Raw genomic sequence first — 8922 nt, forward strand, 5'->3', positions numbered from 1 at the left:
TGCATAGAACGTTCAGTGCCAAACCTGATCTTTACTTTGACAGCGTGTGCGCACTGATTACATGTATAATGAGTAAAAACACTGAAGTAGAGCTACAGCGAGTCCTGATGAGTTCACACAAATCTACTTGTTACTTCACAACCCAGATAACTTTGGGCTGTACAGACTGGAAGGTGGAAGCATCGACAAACACGATCAGTTTAAACGTGGATTCATTTCACACATTTAACCAGGAATGCCATAAAAACGACAGTGATGTGTTTGGATGATCAGCAAAGTTTATTGTGTGAGTAACAACTCATTTACATACATTAGAAACAAAATCAGAATGCCATTCCAGTTTCATTTTTTAAAACACTATTTTACATCTAAAGGTTTGGCAATGCTGTTTTAGAGAAGGTTTGGAGATTTTGACCTGTGCATCTGTGATATTTCTTGGCAAAATATCAATAAAAAAAAAAAAAAAAAACTGAAAATCCTCGCATGTAGGTAAATCACAAGTCACGTCAGGAATCATCGTTCAGGCCCACGATGGAGAAGAGTTGGATCACAGGAAAGGAAATGCATGTTGGGTAAAGTGCAGCTGGTTGTGGAATTTTAAATCCATCCGTTCTGTCAGAGTCATGGTCAGATAAAGGAATTAAATATATAAAGAAGTCGCATCCACTGCTGGCTGCTCACATTCTCTCTCCTTAGTGGGGAAAATACATATATATATATTTATATATATTTAGAGTGACATCTTTTGAGCAGCAGAAGCTGCAGGCTCATGTCTTCTGTGCCTTTCTCCTTAAGTTTTAGAAGTCCGTTTGGCAGCAGGTATGCAGGTTTTTCTTTGAATGTTTCTGATTAAGATGGGAGTCTCTGGCCGATGGCAAACTTTATCTAATCACATTGTAGACAAAGGGCTTCTGTTTGTTCCAGTCCCCAAAAAAATTAGTGGATGTGGATCATTAAGCAGGAATTTGGGGTAAGATACGATGAGGAAGAGTCCCACGGGTCTGATGGTGGGTCTGATCTTATTGAATTACAGTGCATGCTGCAAACCATAAATAATAGTCCCTGTGTGCTGTTCCACCTCTCAACAGGTGCTCAAAGTTTGGTTTTATTTGCAGCCAGTCGCCTGCACGTCACATTGAAGATGATGATTTGATTGTAAAGTTTCTGAAACAAGAGAAAACCCACCACCAGCTATAATAAATGCTAACTCAGACTTTCATCTACCAAAAGTCTTTGGGGTCTGAGGTGGAAGTAAAACCGAACCAGCGGTGTCTCAGCTCCCCATCCACCAAAAAAAAAAAGAAGTACAAAATATAAAAATGAGCATCCCAGTCTCCCTGTGAGACCCTCCACCACACCATCCCACTGTTCAGTAGGGGAGGACAAGCAAACAAGGTGTCCTCCTCCTCCTCGTTTCTTTGTCTCCATCTTTAAACCATGTTCATGGCGTCCTCGGTAAGAAAGGAGTGCATGTAGGCGAACGATGGGCGAAGCTTGCAGTCTCTGTTCCAGCAGCTCAGCATGAGCTCGTAGAGACCCTGAGGACACACCGCCGGCCGGCTCAGGTACACCTGAGAGACAAACAGAGACGTGAGGAACTCGCACATGGACGCTGGTGAACAGTTTAACCTTTCTTTGTTTTTTAATTAGTACCTGGCACTTTTTGTGCCAACATGGCCGAGATTTCAAGCTTGATGAAAATAAACACGAGAACACTTGCTGAACTCAACACAAGCAATGAGCAAGTACAGCCAACAAATTTCCAGTTCATATTATTATTGGGTTCAATATCTAAACTACATGTTAAAATGTATAAACATTTAGGCTAAAATGAGCTGAATTTGACCCAAAAATGAGAGTTTTGACACCATATAAAATAAGATTTAGACATAAAACAGATGTCTGCATGGAGCTGAGATGGAAATTAACTCTTTGTTGATCAAACCTGCTGCTTTTCAGACAAGCTTTGCTAAAACTTGCACCTTGTTATGGCTTCAGTTGGCCACTAGATGTCACTGTTTTTACACTGAAGCTTCGAATCTGCACCTTTTCCTCACAATCAGATTGAGATCCTCAGAGACTTTACCTGCCCATCCCTACAAGCCTGTACTACAGTTTTCTTTTTTTAACTCACCTGAACAAAGGGATTGTTTTTGGATAATGAGGTTGAAATAATGTTGGTGATTGAAAAATCATTCAGGGGGACCAGTCTAAATATTAGCCTCACATCAAAAGCCAGGTGGGATTATTATAGCCCACCGTCGGTGAACAACCTGGTGACTGCCACAGCCAAATGACCTGATTATGACTCAGCTTTATGGATATTGTTCGAAAATTTGGAGTGATTTCTAATTTTGCATCAGCTACTTGGAGCTGTGTGTCTGTTAGCAAAATATCTCATGAACCACGTGATGGATTTTAATGAAATTTCAGGAAATAATCAATAGCTGCATCTCTACAATTGACTAACCAGTGGAGCCAACCCAATTCAGGATGGCTGCCACAGCTAACTGACTGTAGAAAACACAAAAGCTGCAATACAGTAGTCCCTCGCTACTTCGCGGTTCGTTTATTGCGGCCTCGCTCTATCGTGGTTTTTTAAAATAAAAGTGGACATGACACACAATTGGCTGATTGATGGATGAGCCACACGATCACTATGGAATTTTTATTTAAAATATTTAGCACCTGCTGCACCTTTGTGCAGCCCACACTGCAGGATAAACTTCCTGCTGCAGCTGATCAGCTGTTCTCCGTGCAGAACGGAGAAGTGGGTGTGGCCAAGAGCGCTCAGGTGGCAAAGAGCAGAGGAGGCTGGGAGCTGAAATCATGACATTCTGTGCTCTTTTAGAGCGTTTATATATATATATATATATATATATATATATATATATATATATCAGGGCATTAATAGAGTACTCGAGTAATCTACACATCGATTGCTAGGACATCTATCGAGGTTAAAAATGTTACCTCGAGTATCCGTAGTGACGTCATTTTATGTGACCACCTTAAGACCATAGGGGGCAGTGTTGCACTGTTGCAGGTCACAGAATATGGTGTAACACCGGGTTCAATCCACCGAACCAGAACCAGTTTCGGTTTAAGTTTCATTTTTGAAGTGCTGCACGTTTCTTCACGTTTGCAGTTTAATAATAATAACTAATAGTTTAGTTTTTACTGTGACTTATTTGCAGTATGATAAATGGTAGGAGCATAATATACACTCCCAATGTTTTGTTGGTCTTTTTTTTTGTTGTAAATAATTACCTTTTTTTTCGGTTTTATTTATTTATTTATTTATTTATTTATTTATTTTTGTATCTTGAGATCTATGATGTCATCAAATACTTGAGTTCTACGCGTTCTACGGGTTTTATTATGTTAATGTCGAGTTAAAAAATTATATACTCGTTCAACCCCTAGTGTGTGTGTGTGTATATATATATATATATATATATATATATATATATATACTACTTCTTTGCGATTTTTCACTTATCGCGGGTCTTTAGGGTACGGATCCCCTGTGATAAACAAGGGACTACTGTAATTAGAAAGTAACCACTGGATGTACAGCTACAGCTGTTGTATTTTTGCAGTCAATCCAAGTTCAAATGGATTTCACAGCTAACTGACACTGGCCAACAGAGAAATGGTTAAAGCTCAGCTAATTGTACAGATACAGAGCTAAAATTTGATGTAGTAGTAGCTGAGAGTTCACGTACTTTGAGCAAGACTTTTTGCAATAACGCCAATAAAATTACTTTCATGTTACCTAGCATTCATGAAAATAATGGCATGTGAAGTCTGTTCTACATACATTAAAAAAGGTCAAACGTTGTTGTGTGTCCTGCATCACGTACCTGTTTGCCCTGGTCTCTGAAGAACTCGCCGGCGTTGTCGATGACTTGTTCATCTGTGAGGTTGGAGTACGGCTGCTCCTGACAAACGCTCAACATCTCCCACAGAGTGACCCCAAACGCCCACACATCGCTGGCTGTGGTGAACTTACCCTGAGAGAGAAAACACACACACAACACTGTTATATCACAAGCTCTATAATGTCCAAATGATACTAAGCACCATTAACATGAGAGATGAACTACCGGTGAGAGGCGACACATTAAACGAGTGTCTTTCACACATAACAGCATCATTACTGAGTTGTTAATGTTTTAAGTGCATTAGTCTGTTTAATGATTTCGTTTCATTTTACTATTAGGGGCACCGGTGAAGCCCTGAGCTTTGGAAAAATTGCAAAAAAAAAAAAAAAAAAAAAGACCTTTTATAAGTAAAACCCAACACACCATGAGTATACACTCCCAGGCCATCCACCGTATGGGCAGCACGGCTCTGCCCTGGATCCTGTAGTAGTCTCCAGCGTACAAGTTCCTGCTCATGCCGAAGTCCGCTATCTTTATGTGACGCTCGCCACCTTGGTCCTCTCCGTTCTCACCCCTCTCACCCCCAACCAGACAGTTACGAGTGGCCAGATCTCGATGCACGAAGTTGAGCGACGACAGGAACTTCATTCCCGACGCAATCTGGCTCGCCATGGAGATGAGGGCGGGGTAACTGGGAGACAGCATGGCGGGCAGGAAAGGCCAAGTCATACAAACATTCGTACCTGCCAGTATTATTTACCTCTTTTTGGATGGAAGGGATTACCTGATGGTCGGGGTGTTGTGTGAAGGCCCGGTTTTGTCCAGCAGGACTCGTTTGGACAGGTACTGGTTCAAGTCTCCACACTCCATGTACTCTGTGACCATGCAGAGGGGGTCGCTGCTCACACACACTCCCAGCAGCCGGATGATGTTCGGGTCCTTCAGGCGAGACAAGATCTTCACCTCCTTCAGGAAGTCGTTCCTAAGAGAATAAAAAGAGACAAAAAGGGTTAATCTGATCAAATGATTGAGAGAAAATGCTAAAATCAAGGTTCAAGGGTTTATTTTCTTGAGAACGGAAAGTAAAAACACACATCTCACTAAACTGAATTTACTTGCTCAGAGCAAAACTCAGAGAGCCAAAGCAAACAAACAGCTGGCAAAGAGAGTCTAAATGAAAGAAATAAAAATAAATAAAAACTTTTCTTTGGGGTACGAAGCCAAATCAGCTCTAATATGAGAAAATCTAATCTCTGCTCCGCTGCTTTGATTTACCAAAGATCTGTTTATAGCAGAGAATTCAGCAGGTGAGCTTTTATTTAGAGCCAAGAAACTCGATTACGTGACTCCTGTTCTCTTCCAGACTCCTGATCTGTTTGAGAACTGATTTACTAAACTTCCTTCAAGGCCTCTTCTCCCTAAGGTACTTAGATTTTTCAACCGTAGTCGGTGTTTACTTCAAAACCTTCAGAAATCTTATGAAAAGTTAAAAAAAGGACTAAGCAGTGCAGTCATCATGGCCCCATGGCTTTAAAAAAAAAAGGCTTTCCTAACCATCGCCCGCCGCTGAAAGCTGAGCAACAACGTTTCTGCCTGTGTGCGTTTCTCTGTAGTGTTAGCAAAATATATTGTAAACCAGTGGACAAATGTGAATGAAACTCTCAGAAAGTGCTCTTTGAGTTTACATCTACAATTAACTTTTGAAATCAACACTACTCAAAATGGCAACCTTGACTGACAGAAATGATTCCAACTCAGTCAGTTTTACAGATATTGAGATAAGATTTGGTGTGGTAGTAGCTGAGAGTCATTCCCAACTCGTCCTCGGAGCACTGCACACATCTGTCTGAAAGTTTGCCATTAAATGCTAGAGTCAACACTGTCTGTTAACAAAATATCACATGAACCACTGAGCAGATCTTAGTGACACTATCAGAAAGTAATCATTCGCCGTGCCTCTACAACTCGTTAACAACGCAGATCAAGATGGCCGCCACAGCTAAAGGACCATAGCCTACACAAAAACAGCTATAACTGAATTAGGATTTTACAGATGTTGAGCTAAAATTTGGTGTGGTAGTAGCTGACAGTCATTCACAACAACACTCCAAGCACCGACAGATCACTTGAGATATCGTCATTTCGCCTTAAACTGTGCATAAAGTTTTTTTCAAGTTTGACCAAGACGGGTTAAACTCTGTCTCTTCTTAAAACTCTGGTATCATAAACTAGTGGGCACTATGCATTTCTTCTACAAAGGCTACGGATTTGATTGAGTTGTTTATATACATTTTAATTTCATGACTTGGTTTTTATATTTTACTGCCCTTTATATTCACTTCATGTGGATTTTAAGTGTTAGAAATGATGATTATTATCAGTGTGTGTGTGTGTGCATGACAGAACCACAGTAAAAGTACGCAAAGGTTGCTTGTCCAAAAAGCATCTTTGAATGGATGACAATTATATGAGCTGCAGAAGACAGTTTTGAAAGGTTGAACTACTGTCCAACTCTGAAATACTGAGACAAAACTGAACAGAGGTTGAAGTATTTGTGGACATTGTCGAGTACTTCTCCAATTCTGAAGGACGTCTAGCTCAGCTCCACAGTATACCTATAAATTCTTACTTTATTAATAATGAATTTGATTATTTTAACAACTCAAATGGCAGAATTTAATCAAAAATGTGTTAAGAAAAGTAGTTTACAACAATTTCGTTTAACCATACAAATGAATTCCCTCCCTCAAAAAAATCCTCTTGTGGTAATTCCACTAAAGAATGAAAAAATAACAATGGCTAAAATATGAGGGGACTTTTTCAACATCTTTTGCGTCTTAATAATAAATTAGTTCAGTTTTGCTAAATCCTGTTTGATATTTTAGAAACACTGCTCCGAGTGGGAGCGCTGCAGTTTGTTGAACATATGAGAAAGTGTGAAAGAGGAGCTGGGCTGTAAAAACAGGCAGGGAAGCTGTGAAGCGGGTGTTACTAACCTGGCATTCTTCGAGGCGTCTGGGCGCAGTATCTTCACAGCCACCAGCAGAGGGCGACCTTTCCTCACGTTAAAGGGAAACTCCAAGTTTGGAAGGTCTTGAGGGTTTTCAATTTCACACAGGTGCACCTTTGACCCCAAAAACACGCAGATATTAATAAAGGACAATCAACTTCTCACCCATGTATTATGTATCAGCTCTCACCTCCCCAAACTGTCCCTCCCCCAGCTTCTCCTTAAAGAGGAGACACTGGCGCGGCAGCTCCGGCAGCGGAGCGGCATCGGCCCCGGGACTGGAGGAGGCCAAGGCCGGCACTGCGTAGGTGTTGTTACCGCTCACACCTTGCAGACTCACAATGTCTGCCTCTGCATAGTGGGGGACGCTGGGTGGCAGAGGGGGAGAGACGGGAGGAGACAAAGACGGATAAGGAGGAGACCCGGGGTAGGGAGGGGGCTCCTCTTGTGATGAGGGGAAACCTTTCTCCAAGTCCAAGTCCAAACCACAAGCTGGAGACAGAAGATAAAATGAGATAATTAAGAACAGAGTAATTAAAATCAGATTGATGTTTAAAACATCTTAAAGGGACAGTTCAGAGCTTTTAAAATGGGAATCAGTAAAAATTGATGAACATTTAGTGTCTTACCTGTTGTACATAGCTCTTTAGTTTGAAAAAAAAAAAAAAAAACCAGATTAGTTCTGAAGGACTGATGAGGTAATAGCTAGTTTGAGCAGGGCCAAGAACAAAGTGGATTGTTGCAACCTTAAAAGAACTAAAACCTCATCCATGCAAACATCTTCTCATTAGCTAGGGGGTAGCCATTAAAGCTGGGCGATATCTCACTATTTTAAAACTATTGAGATAATTTTTTTGCGACATAAGATGAGACTATATCAATATAAACACTATATTTTTATGTAATATTTGAAAATCTGCCTGCCGTCTTATTTCTCCCACGTGCCCCCGTTCTTCTCCTTCTTTGAATACAAACCCAGCCCCTCAGCCACACGCGCTCCCCGCTTCCTGCTCCTTCAGGAGGTGGGCGGGAGACGTTTAGTACAAGTAAACACAGGAGATATGAAGAACAGCTTAGCTGCTGAACAAAAAGAAAAACAATGGCTGTTCTTTCGGAGATGGTTTGGATTTAAATTGTCAGATGAGGGGCAGAAAAATGTTTGTAGACAATGCTGAAAACAAGTCCCAACAAAAGGTTGGAACTACGAATCTTTTTCACCATTTAAAACAGCGCTATCGGTGGAGTATGAGGAGTGTGTGAACTGCAGCTGCAGCTCCGAGTGTGTTTTCAGCCTCCATCCCTGAAACAAACCACAGGTCAGAACTCATTTAGCTGTTCTGTGCCTTATGAGAGGAACAGTGAGAGCACGACATTAATAAAGCAGCAGTTCATCACATTACTAAAGACACAGTCCTTAGCATCTAACAAGACGGCTGTCTTGTTCCACAGCTGAGACTGGGACTGTGTCTTTAGTAATGTCTTTAGTCTGTCTGACCTGCAGCTGCAGTTCACACACACTTACTAATGTCGTGAAGGGGGGGCAGCTGAAGTGGATTATTATTTAATAAATGCAAATAAAGGTCTAAAAAACAATTTCAAAATATGTAAATAGTTTGCTTTTATTCTGTTTACTGTATGTGCCTGTGTGACAATTAGGACAAAGCTTTGACTCAAAAACAAATTTTTGTTATTACTTTATGGAAAGAAAAATATATCGAGATATGTATTGTATTTTGTGATTTATCTTAAAATATCAAGATGTTCATTTTGGTCCATGTTGCCCAGCGCTCGCTCTCTCGCTCTCTCGCTCTCTCTCGCTCTCTCTCTCTCTCGCTCTCTCTCGCTCTCTCTCGCTCTCTCGCTCTCTGTCTGTCTGTCTCTCTGTCTGTCTCTCTGTCTGTCTCTCTGTCTGTCTCTCTGTCTGTCTCTCTGTCTGTCTCTCTGTCTGTCTCTCTCTCTCTCTCTCTCTCTCTCTCTCTCTCTCTCTCTCTCTCTCTCTCTCTCTCTCTCTCTCTCTCTCTCTCT

At 41.1% G+C, this 8922-nt stretch overlaps 1 protein-coding gene across 1 annotated transcript in view; it reads right to left on the minus strand.

The window, feature by feature from the left end:
* Positions 1-389: 389 nt before the first annotated feature.
* ddr1 (discoidin domain receptor tyrosine kinase 1) overlaps positions 390-8922 on the minus strand; it is a 50732-nt gene continuing 42199 nt past the window's right edge. The window contains exons 14-19 of the mRNA XM_037676195.1: positions 7088-7389; positions 6884-7011; positions 4672-4869; positions 4311-4578; positions 3867-4016; positions 390-1571 (exon numbers count right to left, since the gene is read on the minus strand). Of these exons, the coding sequence (XP_037532123.1) occupies positions 1431-1571; positions 3867-4016; positions 4311-4578; positions 4672-4869; positions 6884-7011; positions 7088-7389 (1187 nt within the window). The 3' untranslated portion in view covers positions 390-1430. The remainder of the gene's footprint in view (positions 1572-3866; positions 4017-4310; positions 4579-4671; positions 4870-6883; positions 7012-7087; positions 7390-8922) is intronic.

The sequence above is a fragment of the Nematolebias whitei genome, chromosome 5, assembly GCF_014905685.2.
Source record: "Nematolebias whitei isolate Nwh7 chromosome 5, NemWhi1, whole genome shotgun sequence".
Lineage (NCBI taxonomy): Eukaryota > Metazoa > Chordata > Actinopteri > Cyprinodontiformes > Rivulidae > Nematolebias > Nematolebias whitei.